Source organism: Phalacrocorax carbo, chromosome 7 (assembly GCF_963921805.1).
Source record: "Phalacrocorax carbo chromosome 7, bPhaCar2.1, whole genome shotgun sequence".
Classification (NCBI taxonomy): Eukaryota; Metazoa; Chordata; class Aves; order Suliformes; family Phalacrocoracidae; genus Phalacrocorax; species Phalacrocorax carbo.
In genome coordinates, this window is record NC_087519.1 from 3,798,737 (window position 1) to 3,818,922 (window position 20,186).

General features: G+C 54.9%; 4 protein-coding genes across 7 annotated transcripts in view; 3 read left to right on the forward strand and 1 right to left on the reverse strand.

Moving 5' to 3' along the window:
• The first annotated feature begins 1,825 nt into the window (after nucleotides 1-1,825).
• Nucleotides 1,826-10,236, forward strand: SLC51B (SLC51 subunit beta). 2 transcript variants are annotated; one of them, XM_064456106.1, is made up of 7 exons: nucleotides 1,831-2,039; nucleotides 3,110-3,280; nucleotides 5,706-5,806; nucleotides 6,953-7,327; nucleotides 7,631-7,774; nucleotides 8,627-8,717; nucleotides 9,564-10,236. In XM_064456106.1, the coding sequence occupies exons 3-7, from the start codon at nucleotides 5,767-5,769 to the stop codon at nucleotides 9,766-9,768; spliced, it is 855 nt and encodes a 284-aa protein (XP_064312176.1). In that variant the 5' UTR covers nucleotides 1,831-2,039; nucleotides 3,110-3,280; nucleotides 5,706-5,766; the 3' UTR covers nucleotides 9,769-10,236. The 2 variants fall into 2 exon arrangements, with proteins under 2 accessions (XP_064312175.1, XP_064312176.1); XM_064456105.1 differs by lacking the exon at nucleotides 3,110-3,280 and having other exon boundaries at nucleotides 1,826-2,039.
• Nucleotides 10,237-10,264: 28 nt separating this feature from the next.
• On the reverse strand, nucleotides 10,265-14,648 carry RASL12 (RAS like family 12). 2 transcript variants are annotated; one of them, XM_064456103.1, is made up of 6 exons: nucleotides 14,547-14,648; nucleotides 14,143-14,259; nucleotides 13,976-14,032; nucleotides 12,768-12,841; nucleotides 12,484-12,674; nucleotides 10,265-11,630 (listed from the first exon to the last, which is right to left on the reverse strand). In XM_064456103.1, the coding sequence occupies exons 2-6, from the start codon at nucleotides 14,249-14,251 to the stop codon at nucleotides 11,246-11,248; spliced, it is 816 nt and encodes a 271-aa protein (XP_064312173.1). In that variant the 5' UTR covers nucleotides 14,252-14,259; nucleotides 14,547-14,648; the 3' UTR covers nucleotides 10,265-11,245. The 2 variants fall into 2 exon arrangements, with proteins under 2 accessions (XP_064312173.1, XP_064312172.1); XM_064456102.1 differs by lacking the exon at nucleotides 14,547-14,648 and having other exon boundaries at nucleotides 14,143-14,505.
• Nucleotides 14,649-15,679: 1,031 nt separating this feature from the next.
• The window catches only part of SPG21 (SPG21 abhydrolase domain containing, maspardin), a 60,065-nt gene continuing 55,558 nt past the window's right edge, over nucleotides 15,680-20,186 (forward strand). The window contains exon 1 of one of the 2 annotated variants that reach the window (XM_064456101.1): nucleotides 15,680-15,685. The gene's annotated coding sequence lies outside the window, so the exon portion shown is untranslated. Of the gene's footprint in view, nucleotides 15,686-18,288; nucleotides 18,299-20,186 lie in introns of those variants that run through there. The other variant, XM_064456100.1, reaches the window with a different exon arrangement.
• On the forward strand, nucleotides 16,602-18,298 carry KBTBD13 (kelch repeat and BTB domain containing 13). Its single transcript, XM_064456096.1, has one exon. It carries the CDS (start codon nucleotides 16,818-16,820, stop codon nucleotides 18,198-18,200), a length of 1,383 nt encoding a protein of 460 aa, XP_064312166.1. The 5' UTR covers nucleotides 16,602-16,817; the 3' UTR covers nucleotides 18,201-18,298.

Consider the following 20,186-nt stretch of genomic DNA (forward strand, 5'->3'; position numbering starts at 1 on the left):
TGCTGAAGAGATTGCTCTTGAGTGCATTCACAGTCCTCTGGGGAAGGAGAGGATTACTGGGTGCAAGGGCCAACTCTAACCAGTGGAAAATTGCTTTTACATCCATGTACATCACACTGAGTCCTAAAGGCAGCTTGGCCACCTCCCTGTATCTTGACATTATTTTTGGGGTGCATGGAAGGGCGGGGGGAATAGGAACTGCTTTGCTGGTGCACTAGGGCTTGTCCCTGACACACACCACTTCACCCAGGGGCGGTGAGCGGAGGCAGCCCATTGCTTCACCACTGGCTGTGGGACATTGGATTTGCAAGGGCTACAGCAGGGCTTTGGGGACTCTCCTGTGTGGGAGGAGCTGCCGGACAGCTCACCTGCACACAGCCCACAGGCTGGATGGGACCCAAATAGCCGCTGCGGAGCCACAGACGTGCCCATGATGTCCCAGGGGCTGCAGGCACCCTGTCCTCTCTGATCAGGTTTCTCCACCTGGTTTCAAAGGCTTCAGTTTAGGGAAATGTGGGTTTTACCATCACACCCAGTTTCCATGCAGCTGTTGGGGAAAATGCATTTTTGAATTAAAATATAGATACATAAATCAAGTCGTGTAGGAAATCGGGATGAAAACAGACCTTCCGGGGCTTTGCGTTCCCCCTCCTCCTGTTACAGTCACCTCTTCACCGTGGCTAGTGTCTCCATCCCTCTGCTCGGAGATTGCACTACAGTGGCCAGGCATTTTCTCGGCACCTTTCCCAAAGGTAGCAAGCCAGAAGATTTGGTTGTGTACTTCATGAGACTGCTTGTGGGCCTGTCGCTGTACCCGTTCTCTGGTGACGGAAGTGTCACAAGGACTCTAGGAAAGCGTCCCCTAGTGCAACGCCACTTTTTAAATGATCCAACTCGAAATGAGGAAGAAAGACGGCAGAATTTACAGCGTGGTGTGACGTCCCAGCTTGACCTGCCTCCACCAGCAGAGAGGAGCTCTTGTTTCCCAGAGGACGCGATTCTGAGTGAGAGCTCCCATCCGATCGCTGCCAGCTGACACTGACCAGTGAAACATCTCTCTTTGCGGAGCATGCATGTCTGCTGGGTGAAATTTCACAGGGGCAGCCTCAGGAAGCGCTGAATCAGATGTGAAGTGGGATTTAAAGGATTAATCACACTGGAACGCGGCTTCAATGCCAAAGACACTTTATTTCAAGCTGAGAATAGGATGAACATGAGGAGACTGTGCCCATCTCCAATTAAGCTTGAGCTAACCAGTGCCAGTTGTGTGCTCCGAGGCCATCGCTGAGAGGTATCTAGCTTGCTTTGCGGTGTGCGGCTCCATCCATGGATCAGATGGTTCAGGGAGGAGGAATCCTCCTTCCCAAATGTGGCTGGCATGAAAAGGCAGCACGTCAGCCTTGTAATGCAGCAAAACCTCTCAGTAACCCATTGACTTAGCCAACTCTGTTGCCAGTACCTGTGAAACAGGGGTGGCAAAATCTCTGATGGGTGCTTTGTGCTTTGCCTGCAAAGACAGCCACTCTTGTAAGATGCTCTGAGAGCCTTAGAATGACTGTTCACTTAAAAAAAAAAAAAAAGGCTAATATCTGCTTTATCAGGACATGCTTCCTTTATGCAATCAGGACTGAGCCAGACAGAGCGAATATTATCGTTTATTTTCACCCCAGGGTAACTTATTACTGTCATTCCACTTGGCATGCTTTTTTAATACTGATTATGCCAATAACTTGAGCAAATAAGCTGGAAGTTCCTACAGTTCATTCTTTGGGAAGAGGTCATTCCCCCCATGCTGTAAATGGTCCCACTAAAGAGGTGTGTTTTTTTCAGGGGCTGGAGCAAACCTCACCTGTTGTACTGGCCTTCACACATGACTCAGAAGCAGAATGAATCACAGCTCATAGCATACCGAGGGTAGGAGGAAAGGCAACCTTGTTGCTGTCTTAAGGCACTGACGGGTGCTCAGAGAAGACGTCTTCAGACAGGAGGGCTTAAAGAAGAAATGTAGCTTCCTCTCTGCTGGGAACTGCATGTTTCTGGTGAGTTAACGGAGATTAACGGACATTCCTGGTGCACTAGCTGGTGGGTTAATTTATAGCTATCTGTGAAGAAAGGCTTATTTATTTATTTCCGTTAGAAAGCTCGGCTTCTTGGAAATTTTAAGCAAAGGCTGTATGACTTGTTTAAGGAGAGACTGAATAGCAAGTGAGAAGCAGGCTGGGATAACTCCTACATATAAACAGCCTGGAAAGCAGTCAAAGGAAAATATTTAATGCAACTCAGATTTGCTCCTTAACTTTTGACTTTACAAAGATTAAAAAATAGTACAGACTGCCTTCTTGCTTTAGTATTTTAAATATTAAACATTTTTCTTGTGTTCTTTAATTGAACTCGGTCCTTAATGTATCTGTATAACCCAGCCCATCCATTTGTTTCATTTGTATCTCCATGGTATGCTATTGTATATCCTCTGTGAATCCCAAAGACAGGGCATACCACTTTTATAATGTATTTAGAATAACTGACGCATTTTAACACAATCAGCTAAGATAAGATAACTACCAGAGAGAGAGTCTGAATGACAAGGGGAGACTATTTTACAAAGACTGGGACGTTATAAGTGCATTGCCCCATACGGTGTGGTGAGTAGAGTGTCCAGAAGGACATTGTCATCTTAGCAGAAGCTGCACTTGATAGTCTTTCCAGAAGACTTTTCCCCCCCGTCTTTACTTATACAGCTATAGCAAGTATCTCAAGACTTGTCATTTGCAGAGTGGGGGCACCGTCTGGCTTGGAAAGCAGCCTCAAATATTAGATCTGATAAAAAATATCATACAAAGCACACCATGGTTTCACAGCACTGCATGCGGTGCCCTGCCTGGAAAGAGTCCACAAGCAGCTGGGGACCTGCGTGTTCCTGCACAGGACGGGCCCCTCGATAGGTTATGCCAGCCTTTAGAACACTGATCCCTCAGCTCTGCCTTGTGCATGTGGTGGGTCTCATATCTCCAAAGGCTTCCATCATGAGGAAGGATTTTACCACTTAAGTGCTGAGATCAATATGTAGGGCAAAAATCAGTCACTTGCCAGTTTTCTGTACTTTCTTTAGATTTCATTGGATACCACCGAAGTCCACAGGTCCTCATTTTGAACAAGAGGATTTGGGACAGCACTGGCTAGTGGCTCTTTGTTCCTGAAGTATGCACAGTGTATAGATTTTGCAGCTTTTGATGTGAAAATCTCATTTGCAAAAAGAAAAAAATGACAAAATTGTTCAGGTGTAAGTATAAACTCAAAATAACTCAGGCAAAATGTTTCCTTGAGAGGTGCTGGCCTCTCTGTTCTTTCTACCTCCTTCCATACAAGCTTAAAACGCATGAGCTTTTGCTCATTTGAGTTCCTCCTATTGTACCCAAGCTGGGAAGCAACCTCAGAAGGGTCTTGGGTGTCTTCAGAGGACTAGGAGGCTGAAGTTGGCAGCTTTGAGTTGTCAAAGGCTGGGATCTAAGGGCTCATCCCCATCCAACAGCAGCCAGAGTGAGAGCTGAAACGTGTGGGCAAGGGAGCAAGGGTGAAGACATCACCCATGCTCTCTCAGCTTGTTTGGTGGAGCAGTGCTCACCCACGCTGCGATGTGGGAAGCGGGGCAGAGCAGCTGTGTGGGGAAAGCTGGAGGAGATGACTTTAAAAATCTCTCTTTCAGGCTGGAAGATCCAAACTCTGCAGAGCACGTCCAGCCCAATTATGGGTCTCACTGTTTCCTTACTGGGGAAACTGGTGGTGCAGGCAGTGTTCTGGATCCTACTCAGGCTCGCGACTGGGGTAGATACACTGGCCTGAGAATACTTTGTTTTGTAGCTTCAATGAATGAAACTTCCAAACTAGTTTGGTCACTTTGGTGTAGATGTAAAAGATCTTTATCAACGTTTTTTACCTGAATTTCCTGTTAATGCACGATAAATATCCGTTCTGCTACTGTATTGTACCTGAGAAGTTCTGGCCTCCCATGTCTGGGGGAGATTTGGTGGTCGCTACTTTGTGAAGTAGTGAAATACTTTGAGCAGCTTTCTAGCACCCCTGCTGTGCATGGCAGCTTTAGTGCGGACGCCGGGACGTGGCCCACAAGTTATGAAACACCTTAGGAGAAAATCAGCAACATGCATGCCAAATATTCCTGTTCAAGCAAATGATTAAACAGAAGCCTTGCACAGCAAGATTTAACATATTCAAGTGGCACTTCTCATCAGGGTGTAGGAGACTTGTAACTTGATTTCATTGGCATCAAGGCTTTATTTCCTCCTTTCTAAGGACTGATCCATGTGCATAAGCTAAAGCTTACCTGGACGGTAAGGTAATTGGCATACCTAACTGCAGGGAGCAGCTTTACCCATATTTTCTGAAATACAGAGTCAAAGTGGACCATGTATTTCAGAGTCCCGACCTCAAAGAATTGCTAACAAGTGGTTTTCTGGCAGCAGGGAGCAAGCCTGCATGCCTGGTTGGCTATAAAATGTGAACTTTGAATTGTGAAGACATTAAAGAAGGGGGTAAAATAGTAGCAATCATTAGGTCTATAACCGATAGGACAAATGCTTCCCTGAGGAGTCAGCAGCGGCGTTGTTGACACGCCTGGCACGCTCGTGGGCGATCTCCACAGAACAGTTCCAGACACTGTCAGGCCACACTACAAAGGCAGGTAAAAGTTGAGAGTATCAGGCAGTTGTAAAAGTCTAAGTCTTCATATAATAATTAATGGCCTGTGGGGCCAGCATGTCTGAGGGACACGTGTTGTGGTGTCATTCACCTGCAAGCGGGTCATGGCTCAGATGAGGCCAGTGAGCAGCAGCAGAGCAGTGGGCTGGGGAGAGCTACCTAATTGTCTCAAACTAACTCAGTAGGCAGACAGAAACCCTCTGCTCTGGTCAGCTCCCTCCAAAGGAGGCTGAAGAACTGAGTTGGACAAGCAGCCATAAAAGCTGGATTGATGCCACTGACAAATGAGGGACTAAAGGTCGAGGAGGAGCCCTCTGCTTCTCTGAGGGATGGGAGATACCTTTGCCTCAATGGCAAGGAGGCTGTACCTCCTCTTGGAGCCGAGCCCTCCACTTCCTCGTCTCCACACCCTTGTTCTGCGATCCATGAATTGGCAGCACGTAGTCACAGTCCACAAAGTATGTATTCTCTAAGGACTGTGGCAGGGGAGCAAGGAGGGAAGTAGCGAGGTTAGCTGGTGAGGGGCTGACTCTCAGTAGCCGAGCTCGCATCTGCATGGGGTCACCTAGGCAAGGGGTCCAACCCTGGGCAGCAGACTCTGTGCCAGACCCAGTCTGCTATCACCCCAGTGGCTCCCAAGATGTCCTCACACTGTCCTGGCAGCTCAGACTCATGTTCACAGAAGAAAACAGGTGCTGTAGCTGCAGGGGTACACCAGGTCCCCTCTCTCAATACAGAGCTGGAACAGGGAGGGGAATCAGCATAAGTGCAGAGTCGTTTAAAAGATCATAACTTCTACATGTGCTTTTGTCTCCTTTCATCTGCTGTAGACACCAGAGGAGAGACATGCTGGCCTGCTGTATCCAGTCCCTATGAGTAATAATTCATATAAATTCAGGGCTCCCACTGATAAAACCAGTGGCACCAGACAGCGGCAGCTAGCAGGGGATGCTGCCGGGTTACCCCTCACCTCTTGGCTCTCTCTTTCCCAGCCATCTGCGCACTGAAGAAACACTGGTGAAGGCCTGATCCATTCCAGCCACACACACAAATATGAAGTTCTTCTGGATAATCCCATTTTTCCTCCTGCAAGGTAGAGTCTTGGCTTAGAGGATGACAGTGTGGGTGAAGTAGGTCACACGTGCGGAGGCTTTGTTTCTTCACAGACCCTTACTCACACCAGGCTCAGCAGGGTTTACAAGTCATTGTCTGCAGGGCAGGTTCATGGTACACGTCCAAGGGTTTCCAGCATTGTTGTATGACCTTATGAACACCCCACTGGCCAAGGGCAGACACAGACAGATAGTATTATGGCAAAGGCATGCATTAAAGATGTTAACTTTCTGGAAATACTGTTTCTTCCTCTCCATGGGCTCATTTTCCTCAGTATGCACCAGCAGCAGCCTGGCACAATCAATGAGAAGGTTGCACCCTAAGCTTGTACTCACAGCACTGTTGCAATCTCTTTGACATCTGACTTAGGGAGATTTGATTTTCTTTGACCCAATATCAATGGCTGTTGGGATGATCTGCGCCTCCACTGTGCAGAAGGGTGTTCCAGCTGACACTTTAAGGTTAGACAGCAGAGCCGGAAAGACCTGAGCCCCAAACTCTTACCTGCTCTGGTTCTCCAGAAGTAGAGATGTTGGAAGTAGTTCCTAGTTCATCCAGCTGGAGCAGCTGGCTGTCCCCAGAGGCAAATGAGAAGCCAGCAATGAGGCTCGCCAAAGGGTCTGAGTCTCCTCTGCCTCTTGGAACAAACCAAGAGAGCAGCCTCCCACCTCCCAGAATCAGCAGGAAGGGACTAAGCTTGGGCCATGCTGGGCAGTGCTGTGGGCTGGAACCAGCCAGCACACCAGGGGACCCAGCAGAGCTCAAGTTTAGGAGAGGAGCTTACCCTAATCTCTTCTCTAGGGAACAGCTACAGACAGAGCTTCAAACAGAGCTCAACTCTAGTCGCAAGCCCAAGTCTAGCTGGGCTTCCCAGGACCCACCCAAAAGGGTGTGCTTGAGCCATGTTTGCTGAGAAGCTTGGGTTAGGGAAAGCTTAGCTACAAGCCCAGCAGCCCTGGCAGAGATAAGCTGGCCTGGAGGCAGTTTGCCTTTTGACTACCTTTTGCCCTACGCTGATATCCCAGTTCCAGAATTGGGTATCATTCCCATCTGCCCTACACCCTCTGTGCGCGTGTATATCCTGTGCTTAGGGAGTGGCCACACTCATATGCTGGTTTCATTGCAGACACTGAAGCTTTTCTGATGAAAAATGCTAAAGTCAAGCTGTGTTTACAAGCCAGCCAGATGGATGGGAATTTGCTGCTGGAGGACTGTAATCCAGAGTCAGATTTCCAGGACTGGTCTTGGCAAGGCCATTCTTTGATGAATCACGGCACGCAGAGCTGCCTCTCTGTGGTGGGGGCTGGCAGTGTGCAGATGAGTCTCTGTGGCAGCATGGGCTACACGAGCTGGGACTGCTCGAATTCTCTGCTTTCTCCTCTGGGCAGCAGCCAGGGCTACCTGGTGGCGAATAGGAAAGGAGTCGCTCTCAATAATGTGAAAGGCCTGAAGGCCCAATGGCAAGATGCTGCAGACAGGAGCGTGTGCGAGGAGAAAGCAGGTAAGTGCCGCACACCCAGGGACCAGTGGTACACGCACACACACTGTTGGGGAATGTGGGAAGGCACAGTCAGTGTCCTGGGGTCTTTCCAACCCCGGGTGCCCTACCATAATGGGTTCTGCAGTGTAAGCCAGGAACACTCTCCACTTCTTGGTGTGTGAGATAAGGCTGTGCTCTCATGGCAGTCTCCTGCGCGCTTGGATGGGCGTGGCGGGCACCCCTGGGAGCCAAGGGGAAGGCTGTTCCTGGCCTGAAGTATTGCAGTGAGCGACCATTGCGCCTCTCTGTTCTTTTCCTCCACAGCCAAGGCAGAGCAAGGCAGGTACTTCCTTGCAGCCCTTGCCAGCACAGACTCGTACGACCACGTGGCAGGCAACGTGACCCTGGCGCTGGGTGTAAGTGAAGAAGAGCTGGAGGAGCTGCTTTGGTTCTTCCGCAGAGAAGACCGTAAGTCCCATTGACATTCCTGAGTTGAGAGTTGAAACAGAGATAGAGCCCTTGCTGTTAACCCTCCTGCCTAAAGGAGTCACCCAAGGGAATTACCCGAGGAGGTGATTTACCCCACATATATAAACCCGCAGTCTCACCTCCAGAAGAAGCAGGCCATGGGTGAAGACAGGCATTAGGGTTTGCTGAGAGAGTATCTCCTCACAGAGTGCTTCAGCCTCTTTCCAGGCACAGCCTGCCAAAAGACCAAAGGTCTGGGGTGACCAGTGATTTTGGTAGGGTGGAGGGAGCAGATCAATATGAGCAGGTCGGTGCCCCAAGGATCAACTTCAAAGCCACAGAAATCAAGGACGGAGCATCTGCTGCCATCTGTGCTGCACTCCCCAGCCGGTGTTGGAAGGCAAAATCTATCTGGCTGAGCGTGGCCGTGGTGAGGAAGGCTGAGAGCGGCGGAGCCCTTCCAGCAGTGCTCACAGTGGGATGCTGCAGCTCTCAGCCTTGCTCCCACCCTCGGGCAGAGCCACCCACAGGTCTCAGGCAAGGCTGAAAAGCCGTGCGAGGCAGATGTGGTCGGTGTGAGAGAGACAGAGCCCAAGGCGGGGGGCCGTGAGCAGCCAAAAGCAGTTGTGTAAGTCTCCTGCCCAGGGAGGGGGAGTTGCCTGAGGTTATCCCCAGAAATGTGACCTGGGTGCTCTGCTCTGGGTGCTGAGCTGGACACCAGCACCTCTGCCCTCATCCTGCAGCCAAGCCATGGCACTCTGACCTTGGGGATCCTCAGGAAATGCTTGGCTGGGCTCTGTGGACCACGCTGCTCTGTGCACGCTAACGCTGCCTCTCCATGCTTTCCCCCAGCATCAGCATGGAATTACTCTGTCCTTGCGCTTTCCTTCGTGGCCCTGATTTTGGGTGTTCTCCTGCTGGCCATTAACATTGTGCGAAACAGGTGAGTCAGGAAAATCTGGCGGTCTTTTGGTGCGTGGTGGTGTGCTGAGACCCGCCCCAGGCAGACAGACGTGGGTTTGGCGGTGGGGGCAGCGTGCTGAGACACAGGGCAGGAACAAGCCCTGAGCAATGGGGACGAGAGCAAATAAAAAAAAAATATCCTTTTGAACTGTACTTCGTGTAAGACCTTGCCTGACTCCCTGCTCTCCTCGTGTGTCACTTGGAATGAGCCATTTCACCTCTCCAGGCCCTGGATCCTCACTGGTAAACCGTCTGCAGCAGCTCTGCCCAGCCCAGCAGGGCTGTTGGGAGGGAAGTGACGTTACATGCGTGGCGTGAGGTGCTCGCCCACAAGCGCAGGGGCATAGAGGGGCTCCAGAGCAGGACTCCCCAGCCTTTCCCCGTCCACATTCCCACAGTGTTCCCCTGGGCCGTACCGCTGCACAACCACCCTGCAGCTGAGGAGCCACCGCTGTCTTCTACAGCGAGAAAACTTCCATCTGGGTCAGAGCTTTCATCTTAAAATGAGAGAAAAAGAGCTAGTGTTACAAGTCTGGCAGGCTCTCATTGTAACAACGGCTTGCTGGGCGTTACGGCCTCGCTTTGGGCGATGTGGTGCGCTGTGTGTTCTCTGAGTGTAAACCCCGTGGCTGCGCGTACTCAGACCCTTCAGGCCGCTGACACGACGCAGTGCAGCTGGCGGGGTTTGCCCGTAAGTGGCTAATGCGTCCCCGGGGCCAAGGTGCGAAGAGACGGATGTCACCGTCTCTGGGGGTAGACGCCTGCCCCAGGTGCGGGCTGGGCTCGCCACTTCACTCCGCGTTTCCCTTTCATGCCTTCCCTGCAGGAAAAGGAAGATCCACATGTACGGAGAAGCGTTGCAAACCACCCAGGAGCCTGAGCTGGAAGCCAAGCAAAGCCTGATGCTTATGGAGGGATACAGCCTGGCCAAACTGCCAAAGCAGGAGCCGGTGCCCCAGGATAGGAGATCGGGAGATGTGGTGGTCCAGTGGAAGGACGGGACCGTCACGTCTCTGTACACAGAGAGCTGAGGACGCCAGATACTGGCAGCTGAAGTCAAACTGTTTAGGCCCTAAAGAATGTGTCAGGATGTCTCAATTCATAGTGATGGACGTTTAAAAATGCAGTTTAACCTGAGGAAACAGAGTGAAAAAAGAAAGCAGCAGAGCTGCACCAGCAGAAGTGGCGCTGGACTCGAGGCAAAGCCGTGCCTGCCCCGTTTCAGCTCCCGGCTGGCTGCCCTTCACCGGCTGCGCTTGGCTGCCTCCCGCCTTCTCCCCCGCGCCAGCTTCCCGCAGATGCCACCTGCCTCCCGCAAACGGGCGGGAGCCGAGCTGGGACCGGAGGTGGGAGACGGGAGGTGGGAGGCTTTTGCTGTGGCCAGCCTGGGAACGTGCCGTCATGTCCCGTCAGGAAAACAGCCGCACTGAAGCGGAGGCGCTTGTGTTCTTTTCAGAAATTGTCTTTATTAAAATACTTTCCAAAGTGGTTGATCGAAATCCCATATTGAATCTCTCTCTCTATCAGCAAGGTCATATATATATATATATATGTATATATGTACAAATATACATGTGGATATTTTACTCTGCAGAGTAACTGCAACTCCCAGGAGAAGCAGAACGTTTAACCTGATACAGCAAAAGAAGCCGAACGCGCAGCCCTTGGCCCCGGCTTGGGCACAGGCAGAGCCCAGTCGCCTTTAGGATTCACTTCACGCCCTTCACTGGGCACATGTAAAAGCCATCAAATAATTTAAGACATTTTTAGAAATACATCAGTCTTCTAAACTAAGGCTTTCTGGAGGGTGTCCTCGTCGGTGAAGCACCTCTCCTTGCAAAGCCTTTGAAAAGGAACACTATAGTGTAAAAAGTTGATTAAAAACCCGGCTATTTTGGTACGACTTATTTGGGTGCTTGGGGATCAGTTTCAGGACACCTGAGGCCTTCAGTCAGCTGAAACAATAGCTGCACCTTTCTTGTTCGGATTTTAAAAAAATATAAACTCCTCCTACGTATTGCTCCGTCAGGGGACATGCGAGACGAACGAGATGGGTGCCTCCACGCTTGATTAACGATGAAAGCCCCCTTTCTGGGCTCCCATCGCCGTGTGCCAAACGCCCAAGCGGGCTGGGGAGCCCCGGGGACGGCCCTCGCCCTCCTGGCAGTACCGGCAGCTCCGGCTGCTCTGGGAACTGCTCGGATCCGCACGGAAAGCCGGGCTGGCCCCGGTGCCGGTGGCAGGGTGGGGTGCAAACACGGCGGCAGCGCTCAGCCAGGGCGGACGAAAGCCAAGGCGGGGGCAGGCAGAGCGATGCCACAGCCGATTTTGGACTCTGGGCACCCCGTCTGCTCACCAAATTGTCACCGCAGGCTTTGCCCAGGTGTAGAGACCGGGTCCACTGTCCGCCAGCGCCTGCTGCGGTGCCTGTGAGTCCGTCATGGATGGTCTCAGCCCTGGTGGAGCCAAGGGGACAGGGGAGTCTCTCGCAACCCACAGGGACGCATCCTAAAATATCTTGAAACCTTTCAGCAAGGTGAGCGTGGGAGCTTTCCTCTTGCTCTGAGCCCGCGAGGACTTGACGGTGACCAGCTTGGCCTGGGCTACCGAGGGGATCTCCTTGTAGTTGACGGTGGAGAGGGTGTTGAAGGTGCAGCTGGCCAAGCCATGGTGGGTGGGCAGGGCAACCGGCGTGGCCACTGGCGGGCAGGCACGCTCCTCGGTGATGAAGAGCGGCCGGACGGGCAGGCTCTGCTCCGCCTGGCGCCGCACCTCCCGCACAGCTTCGTGGAAGACATGCTGCACCCCCGTGAAGTCCTGGCACGCCGACACCTCGTAGAAGAGACACCCAAACCTGCTCGCCAGGGACATCCCTTCAGCTGCCGGCACCTTCCTGGCGGGAGTGGAGGGGATGGGTGCAGCATCCCTTGGGGTGCTGCAACCACCCAAAAAGGGGAGCAAGGGGTGCAGGTGGGGAGCAACGGAGCCCACGTCCCACACCTGCTTCCTGCTGAGTGCTGGGGCAGCACCCACTCATTCCCCTGTCCTGGGACATGCAGGAGACATGAGTCCAAAACAGTTTTGCCTTTCCCAGAATCCCAGAGGAAGGTGTTGTGCGGATCCCTGGGGAATCATGCAACCTGCCGTGCCAGGGACGCGTGCCGGTGACGCAGGGGGCTGGATGCGACAGCAGCGCCCTGGGAAGCGGGGAGGAGACGGGGCAGGTCCTTGCCGTGGGGAGCGGGAAGCCTCCGTGCCAGGAGCACGGGGTGGGGGGGCGGTTCAGCAATGCACAGGGGTGTTCAGCAACGCGCGTGACTCAAGGACCCGTGGGACCAACACTCAGCACGGCCCCAGAGCGGCACAAAAGGCCAGAAAAACACGCCGGGGACATCCAGTCCTGGCAGCGGGGACGGGGCGAGAAAGGGCTCCAGGGAAAGGGCATGTCCGGAGGGGAGCGAGATGCTGGAGCGGGCTCAAGCCCTGCTTGGGGACGGTGACGCTGCCTTACCACGCAGCCGAAAAACAGCCCGCTGAAAATACCAACGGGCTCAAAATAAATACATCATCCTCTGGGCAGGAAAGCAGGAACCTCAGAGATGTGGGAGGACATGGTGAATACCAACGGGGTGGAAATAACCACAAAAAAAATCAGATTTGGGTTTTGCATCCCAGCTGGAGGGATGGGGGGTGATCTGTGAACTTTCTCCCACTGGGAAAAGACAGCCTCGCCCCACGCCCGATACCTGTATTGCTCCATGTCCAGCTTGTTGCCCAGCAGGAGCATGGGGCAGCGGCGCTGGCAACCCCTCGCGTGCAGGGCGAGGACCTCCAGGTAGCGCTGGCAGCCCTCGAAGCTCTTTCTATCGTCGATGCTGTAGACGACAAGGAAGGCGCTGGCCCAGCACAGGTAGCGCTCGCAGTTCACGGGGCCGTCCTGGGGATGAGAGGAGCAGCTGAGCCATGGTCCAGCCGTGGTACAGCCACGTCACGCCGGGCATTTGGCACCAGCAGTGCCCCGGTGCCTCACCTGGTCGGCGGTGTCCATCACCTTCAGCAGCACGGGCTGCTGGTCCACCAGCTCCTCCGAGCTGTAGGTGTCCTCTGCAAGGAGAAGGGAGGTTGTGAGGATGGCCTGGGACGTCCCATCTTCTCCAAAGCCAAGCAAAGCCCCAGATGCTTGGGACACCGTGGAAAAAGCTCATCTTCTCATGTGGAGCATCCTCCACCAGCACCTCCCATCTCACTCCTCCCTGAGACAACATTATCTGGGGGGCTGGTGGTGACGCTGCTGGGCAAGCCCAGCTGGGAGCAGCTATTTCCCGCTGCGTGCTGCAAGTGTGGGCTCCTGCGGGAGAAGGAGGGAGGGGAAGGAGCCCAGCACAGCCATCGCTGCGCCTGGGGCTCAGCCCTTATCTAAATGCCACGACCTGGTGAGATAAAGCAAGCTGGGGGCTTGACACTGGGGCTGTTTCCCAATAAATCAGGCAAAAGGAGCAACCCTTTCTTTTGGAAAGAGGGCAGGCAGGGATCGCTGCTCAGCCATTCCCCTGGGAGAAAGATGCCTTCTCCCGGCCGGGTCCTAATGGATGCATTTCGGAAAGGTTTTGACGTGGGAAGATGAAACCACATTCCAAAAAAAGATCTGAGTAGGAAAGGATTTATCCTTCTTTCCTGAGAGTTGCTGAGTTATTAGGGTCTGGAGTCAGTTCCTGGACAAGGTCCATATCTCCCTAATGTCCCCAATAAATCATTTATGGTTCTTCCCCGCACCCTGGAGTCAGGCCTAGGAAAACAGTTATTAATTACTCAAACGAGTGGAAAAAAAAATGCCCAGAACAGCTCACTGCAAAGCGCAGCCCACGGGGCCGCCCACTCTGTGGCCCCCACTCGTTCCCCAGTCCTTCCCCTGCCCGACACCCCCAGGAGTGAGCAGAGGCACGAGATGCTCCCCAAGGACCCGCAGTAATTTGGCTTCCAATTTCTTCAGGGCGGCGCGAGGAGCCGACGTTCCCCCGTGGGATTTGCCCGCGGGGAAAGAGCTGTTTTCACCTCTGTTTTTACAGCCGGGTTTGGGTCAAATCCAGCCTTTCCGTTGTTTTACATGTAATTTTGGGTTTTGGTCATCCCAACCCCCAAATGCCATATCTGTAGGAAATGCAGGAGATGGGAAGGATGCTCCGTGGGAGCTCTTGAGGGATAAACGGGGGGGAACCACCCATGGAAAAAGCATCTTACCCAAGTTCGGATCATATTCGCTTATGAACCTCTTGGTCAGAAACTTCACGGTCAGGGCTGCAGGAGGTGAAAGAGGCGGGTGAAGCGGGCGTCCCCCCACAGCACCGGCACCCCAGCACCCCTCCCGATCCCCCGCCATCCCCATGGTGGCGGGGTGCCCGTCTCACCTGACTTGCCGGCCCCTTGGCACCCCAGGATGGCCACATTGCACTCGGCGAGGGGGCTCTGGGGTGGCCGCTCGCCGCTGGCTCGGGGTTTGCCGAACATCGAGGACATCCTCCGTCCTGCGGGAGAGAGCGGGGGGGGATGTGGGGCACCCGCTGCCACGCTGGATGGGGACCTTCTTGCCACCTGGCTCATGGGGTGCCTCAGGTGGAGGGAAAAGGCAGCTCAGAGGCACTGGGGTTGGGGGTCTGCTCTCCTCCATCCGCATCCTGGAGCCAGGGCAGCCGGCATCACCATCCCACGCTGGCAGCCAGCATTCCAGCCAAGCAAAGACAGGGACACCCCCCCCACCACCCTCTACCTACCCTTCACACTCCAGAAAGAGACAACAAATGCAACCTCTCACCTCAAAACCCGCCGCCGGAGGAGATGCGGGGCTCGCCGGGGTGCGGGAGGGCTGAGGCTGGGCCGGGGGAGCAGCGGCCCCTGCGCCGCCGGGGCTGCCGATGAATGAGGCAGGCGGAGGCGAGCGCGGCTCCCACCGCTCGGGCCCCAGCCAAACTCCTTGTAAGGAAAGCTGCCGCGCCGGCGCCGGGCTGGACATGCTGCCCCAGCCGCCCCGAGGATTGTCCCCCCAGCAGGGCACACGCCAGCCCCCCAAGCTCCCGGGGCTTTGGGCAGGGACCTCTGGCCCCAAAACCCATGGTGCCTGCACTTGGTGGCCACCTCGCTGTGACCCTGGCGCCTCGCCAAGCCCCCAGCAAGCAAAAGCCCGGTCCCGCTCCCCTGGCTGAGGCCAGTGCACTCATTACACCTCCCACAGGCAGGAGCAGCACCGGGGAACGATGCTGCCAGCACAGCCACCCTCCTGTCCGCCACTTACCCAGCCCATTTAAGCACAGACACCTTCTGCTGCTGGCAGAGACTTTGCAGGGGTAAAAAAAACCCCCTTTTTCCACCCAAAAGGCATGATCCCGAGGGGGGAAAGGAGAGCACAGGGAGTACTCACCGCTGCTGCCCACACCGAGCCATCAGCCAGCACCCAGCGGGCTCGGAGCCCGAGTAGGTGGCGTAGGCTGAAGTCAGCGTTGTCATGGCAATCGCAGCCATTTGGGATGGGGCTCAGTGCCCAGGACAGCAGGATACGGCCCCTGGGCCGGCCCCAAGGGGTTTCCGCGGGGGACCATACCCTGGGCTGGGGGGCAAAGGCTGCTCCGTGGCCATGCGGGGCTGCTGCGCCGTTGGGATTATTGCCCATTAATGCAGGGAGGATATTTTTAAATCCTCCCAAAATAGTCTGGGAGCGTGGAAGTCCCTGCAAGCCCCAGGGATGGGGAGGATGGGGAGGATGGAGCGGATGGGGATCACTCCCCTGCAGGAAGCAGAGCACATCAGGGGACCCCCAACCCACACACCCCTTTTGGACACAGGTCAAGGATGCTTAAAAGCAATTAGAACTAAATGTGGTATTTTAAGCCAGGTACCTGTAGGGATCAATGACAGTAACACAAGTGCAAAGCTGTCACCTTCTCCCCTAAACTGAGATTGTTTTTTGGGAACCTCCTGGGGCCACGATCCTGGGGTGGGGTGATGGTTTTGCCGTCACATGGTGCCACAGGAGTGCCTGGCTGCTGGGATGGGGGGCTAAGGAGGGAAGGAAAAAATCCCCACCTTTGGCAAGGTGGATTAAATTATGCCTAAAAAATAAAGACCAGCTACAGGTAGTGAATTGGGGGCCCTGTTGCCGGCCCTTCTTGGCACCCCATGGCAGAGGTAAAATGGAATTTCTAGCCAGAAAAAGCTGTGAATAGCACACAAATGAGGGACATGCCACAAATAACACTTTTCTTCACCATCAACCTCTACATGAGTCGTCATGGGTGGGGTGTCTCTGCCCGCAGCCGGGCGTTACAGGGGAGCGGGGCAGGCCCTGCAGCCAGAGGGGACTTTTCCAGAGAGAAGGGGTCTGCTGCACATCATTTTCCTCACCACGGGACCCTCAGATGAAGCACAAGCTGGTTTATGGCTCCTTGCGCCCGGAATGGATGTTGTCCAGCTTGCTCCATGCCTCCTACCTGGGGAGGGTCGCAAAGGGAACGGCCCTCTTGGCTCTTGGCCACGCTCGGGGGGCGGTGAAGCCCCTTTCCCACAGCCGGGGTGAACGGCACGGAGATTTGCTGACGTCAGTTACCTCCCTGCAGCTGTAAAACCTGCTTTTATAAGGGGAAAAAAAAAAATAGTGCAGCAGCATGCTCTTCCCAGCAAAGCAAATGTGTTGCCCTCCCCAGGGTGGGGACTGTCTCTTTAGGGCATCGCCAGGAGGATGCCCAAGAGTGGGGAGAACGAACCCTGCCTCCCCCAGGGTGGCCGGGCATCCTCCGTGGGATGAGCCGTGATAGAGCCGGGCGTCTCCGCCGTGAACCGTGACGCCGGAGCCCTGCCTGTGTTTTGGGTGGGCAGCTGAGCTCGGCGGATGCCTTTGAAAGGCCCCGGTCACGAGCTCGGCTATCTTTAGCTGAAGGTATTTATATTACAAGGCAGCAGCGTGGCGGCTGCCGGGCAGCACAGCAAAGGCATCAAACGGTGGTGGAGGCAGGAGGGGGCTGCACTGGGACACGGCACGGAGGGGCATCAGGTGCTGCCTCCCTGCTGAGAGCAGCTGAGCCCTCGGGCGAGGATGACCCCGGAGGAGGAAGGCCCCCGGGCAGGGACCCCGGAGCGGGTGTGTATCCTGGTGGAGGAGCAATCGTTCTGGGTGGAGAAGACCTTGCTGGTGGAGAGCAGCGAGTACTTCCGTGCCCTCTTCCGCTCGGGCATGAAGGAGAGCACGCAGGAGGAGATTGGGCTGGGGGGGCTGAGCGCGGCCGGGTTCCTCACCATGCTGCGGGTGCTGGCGGGTGAGAGGCCCGTCCTCAGCAGCGAGGAGACCTTCCAGGCAGTCGAGTGTGCCGCCTTCCTGCAGGTGAAGCCCTTGGCCAAGTACCTGATCCATTCCATCAACTCCGACAACTGCATCCTGCTGTACCAAGCCGCTGCCATATTTGGTCTCCTGGACCTCTTCCACTGTGCTGCGCTCTACATCAGGGACAGCTACGCCGAGCTGAAGGAGTACCTGGACTGCCTCTCCGCCGACCTGCTGGCCTACGTGGAGACCCTCCTGCCCAGCACTTTTGTGGCCGTAGGAGCCCACACACCCACCTTTGAGTTCCTGGAGGACCTCTCCAGGACCATCTGCTACCTGGACGAGGAGACCAACACATGGAGGACCCTCTCCTGCTTGCCACTGAGTGCCAGCACGTTCCTAGCTGGCATGGCGACCATGGATAATAAAATCTACATTGTGGGTGGTGTCTACGGGGCCAGCAAGCAGGTGGTGGAGAGCAGCTTCTGCTACGACGCCGATGCCAACGCCTGGAGTGAGTTCCCCAGCCCCCATCAGCTGCGCTACGACGTCAGGCTGGTGGGCCATGAGGGCTACCTCTACGCCATTGGTGGGGAGTACGAGAAGATCTCCCTGAAGTCTGTGGAAAGGTACGACGTGGCCTCCAGCACCTGGACGTTTGTCTCCGACCTGCCACAGCCGAGCACGGCGGCACCCTGCGCCCAAGCCATGGGGCAGATCTTCGTTTGCTTGTGGAAGCCACTGGACACCACTGTCATTTATGAGTATGAGACGCAGCAAGACATATGGCTTCCCGTCACCGAGCTCAAACGGCACCAGAGCTACGGACACTGCATGGTGGCCCACCGTGACAACCTCTACATCATGCGCAACGGCCCCTCGGATGACTTCTTGCGTTGCGTCATCGACTGCTTCAACCTGACATCGCGGCAGTGGACTGCCCTGCCCGGGCAGTTCCTGAACAGCAAAGGAGCCCTCTTCACCGCTGTCATCAGGGGTGACACCGTCTACACCGTCAACAAGATGCTGACGCTCCTCTACTCTGTGGAAGAAGAGACCTGGAGGTTCAAGAAGGAGCGGGCGGGCTTCCCGCGCAGCGGCTCCCTGCAGACCTTCCTCCTGCGGCTTCCACGGCGTGACCACAACGTTGCGACGTAGGTGGTCCCCCCCCGTCCCACGTTGGGATGCTCTCCTTCCGTGCGGGCTCAGCTCTGCCCCCGCCACTCCCGCAGGCTCCTCTCCTCCTCTGCGGAGCCGTGCTCAGGTCCAGGGATGCGTCACGTTGGACCTTGGACGTGACACTAGATCCTGCCAGAGGGAAAGGGGCTGCAGGCAGCTGCTGCCTGCTCTGCCTGCACTGCATTGGCTGGGTGCAAAGTTCTACCAGACGTGGGCTCACGAGCCAAGAGTGTGCAGGGCTTTGTGGCTTCTGCAGAGGACAGATTCCGAAGAGATCCAAACATGGGTTTTATTTACTTTGACCGCACTCTGAAGGTGTGTAGCATCCCACCTCCTCTCTGCTCTGATGGGAAACCTTTTGTTATATCCTGGAATTAAAAGGAAAGCTATAAAACCCCCTGTGTTTCTTATTACTCTTGGGGTTTGGTTTTTACACCCCCGCCTTCTGAAGGAAAATACCTCCTAACAGGGATCCACGTCACGGCTTGCTCCTGCCCGCTGACTGCTTTTTCAGCTGCAGCTCTGTTTCAGAGCCGTACGTGGGAGCGCCGTTCCCACACAGCCCTGCGCTCCCTGGGGACGTCCCAACGGCCGCTCCCGGCCGCAGCGGGGTCCTGGGAGGAGGAGGGGAGAGGGGAGGTGGGAGCGGTGAAGGAAAACATCTCCTGGGCATCGGGCGCTTAATGCACTAGAGGGGTTTCCGCGATCTGGGAACCATCCATCATGCCACAGAGTGCGTTAGCCAGCTATCATCTCCTCCAGGCTTGGCTGCCAAGCCCCAGCACAGACCCAACGGGGTGGCAGGGGCTGGTGCTCACCAGAGGCTCATTTGAGCCAAGACAGGGTCTTTTTAGGACACGGCAAACCTTGGAAATATAAAATGGTGCAAAAAGGGAAGGAGAGGAGAGAGCACCACCATTGCACGGTCATGCCAGGCTTGCAGAGGTCTTCTCCATTAGTAGAGCTCTGTAACCAGATGAGCCGTTCTCCTGAGATGCCATCCCCGGCATGAAAAGTTGTTAGCCTCCGACACCGGCTCCGGGGACAGCCGGAGAACGCGGAGCTCCCCTTTGCGACCGCGGCGCTGCTGGGAGACCTGCGGGGACCAGGACAGCAGCAAACCCAGACGCTGCCTGAGCTGGTTTCCCATCTGTGGGGCAGGCTTTGGGCTGCCCATGCCGTCCCAGCCGAGATGGAGCGGAAGAGAATACCAGCTGGGATGCCTCAAATACCTCCGTTGATGACCCTCGCCAAGTTCTCAGCGTTTTCAAAACAGTTACTGCGTTTGAGAAAAAAGCCACACAACACAACCACAAACTAAAACAAACAAGAAAACCCCGGCTCGCATCCGTGTCCAGATCGAAACCACTCGATGCATCTTGTCCCCGTGTGCCACCGGGCCAGGGCAGCACTCCGCTGTCACCCCCGGCATGGGGACCACAGCCCGTGGAGGCGCAGGTCTGCTGGTGGCATGGTGGAGGCGGGGGACACGGGTGGACCTCACCCAGCTCTACACCGTGCTGCAGCGTGAGCTGAGCAGCGTTGCTATCCTCGGGCAGCCCGTTAGCAGAAAGCCCATCAAGTCAAATCCTTGTTCCCTTCCTAGATGAAGCCAATTAACATTTCACGCTGTCTTCCCCTAACTGAAAGCAGCACACGGAAGCACACTGCTTTAAAAACATTTTAAGTTGAACAAACAGCTTAAACCCTCCATTAAAATAATGTTATAATAATTCTGTTACTAAAATATTTATGACAGGCTCCTGTGGCTAACCCGGGACAGCTGAACTTGGCAGGCTCTCAACCTTTCCTCCAGCTCTGACACCACCAAGCGACACAACCTCTCCCCTCGCCTTCACACACTGGGGTTTTTCTGACAGTTCAGGGGTTTACAAAGATATTAGCAACAGAATGCAAAAGGTTTTAGGATTTTAAGTGCAGCACCTGGAGGAAAGAGCAGGTCTC

Bases quoted from the DNA above. Each gene is read 5' to 3' on its own strand.
- RASL12 (XM_064456102.1), bottom strand. From the start codon at position 14,335: ATGAGCCAGGTGGCAAGAAGGTCCCCATCCAGCGTGGCAGCGGGTGCC. The intron at 14,033-14,142 runs GTGAGACGGGCA...CACCTCCTGCAG, and splicing joins CCAAGGGGCCGGCAAGTCAG to CCCTGACCGTGAAGTTTCTG. The intron at 11,631-12,483 runs GTATCGGGCGTG...CACTCCCGCCAG, and splicing joins CTGGACATGGAGCAATACAG to GAAGGTGCCGGCAGCTGAAG.
- SLC51B (XM_064456105.1), top strand. From the start codon at position 5,767: ATGAAGTTCTTCTGGATAATCCCATTTTTCCTCCTGCAAG. The intron at 5,807-6,952 runs GTAGAGTCTTGG...GTTTCATTGCAG, and splicing joins CCCATTTTTCCTCCTGCAAG to ACACTGAAGCTTTTCTGATG. The intron at 7,775-8,626 runs GTAAGTCCCATT...GCTTTCCCCCAG, and splicing joins GTTCTTCCGCAGAGAAGACC to CATCAGCATGGAATTACTCT.
- KBTBD13 (XM_064456096.1), top strand. From the start codon at position 16,818: ATGACCCCGGAGGAGGAAGGCCCCCGGGCAGGGACCCCGGAGCGGGTG.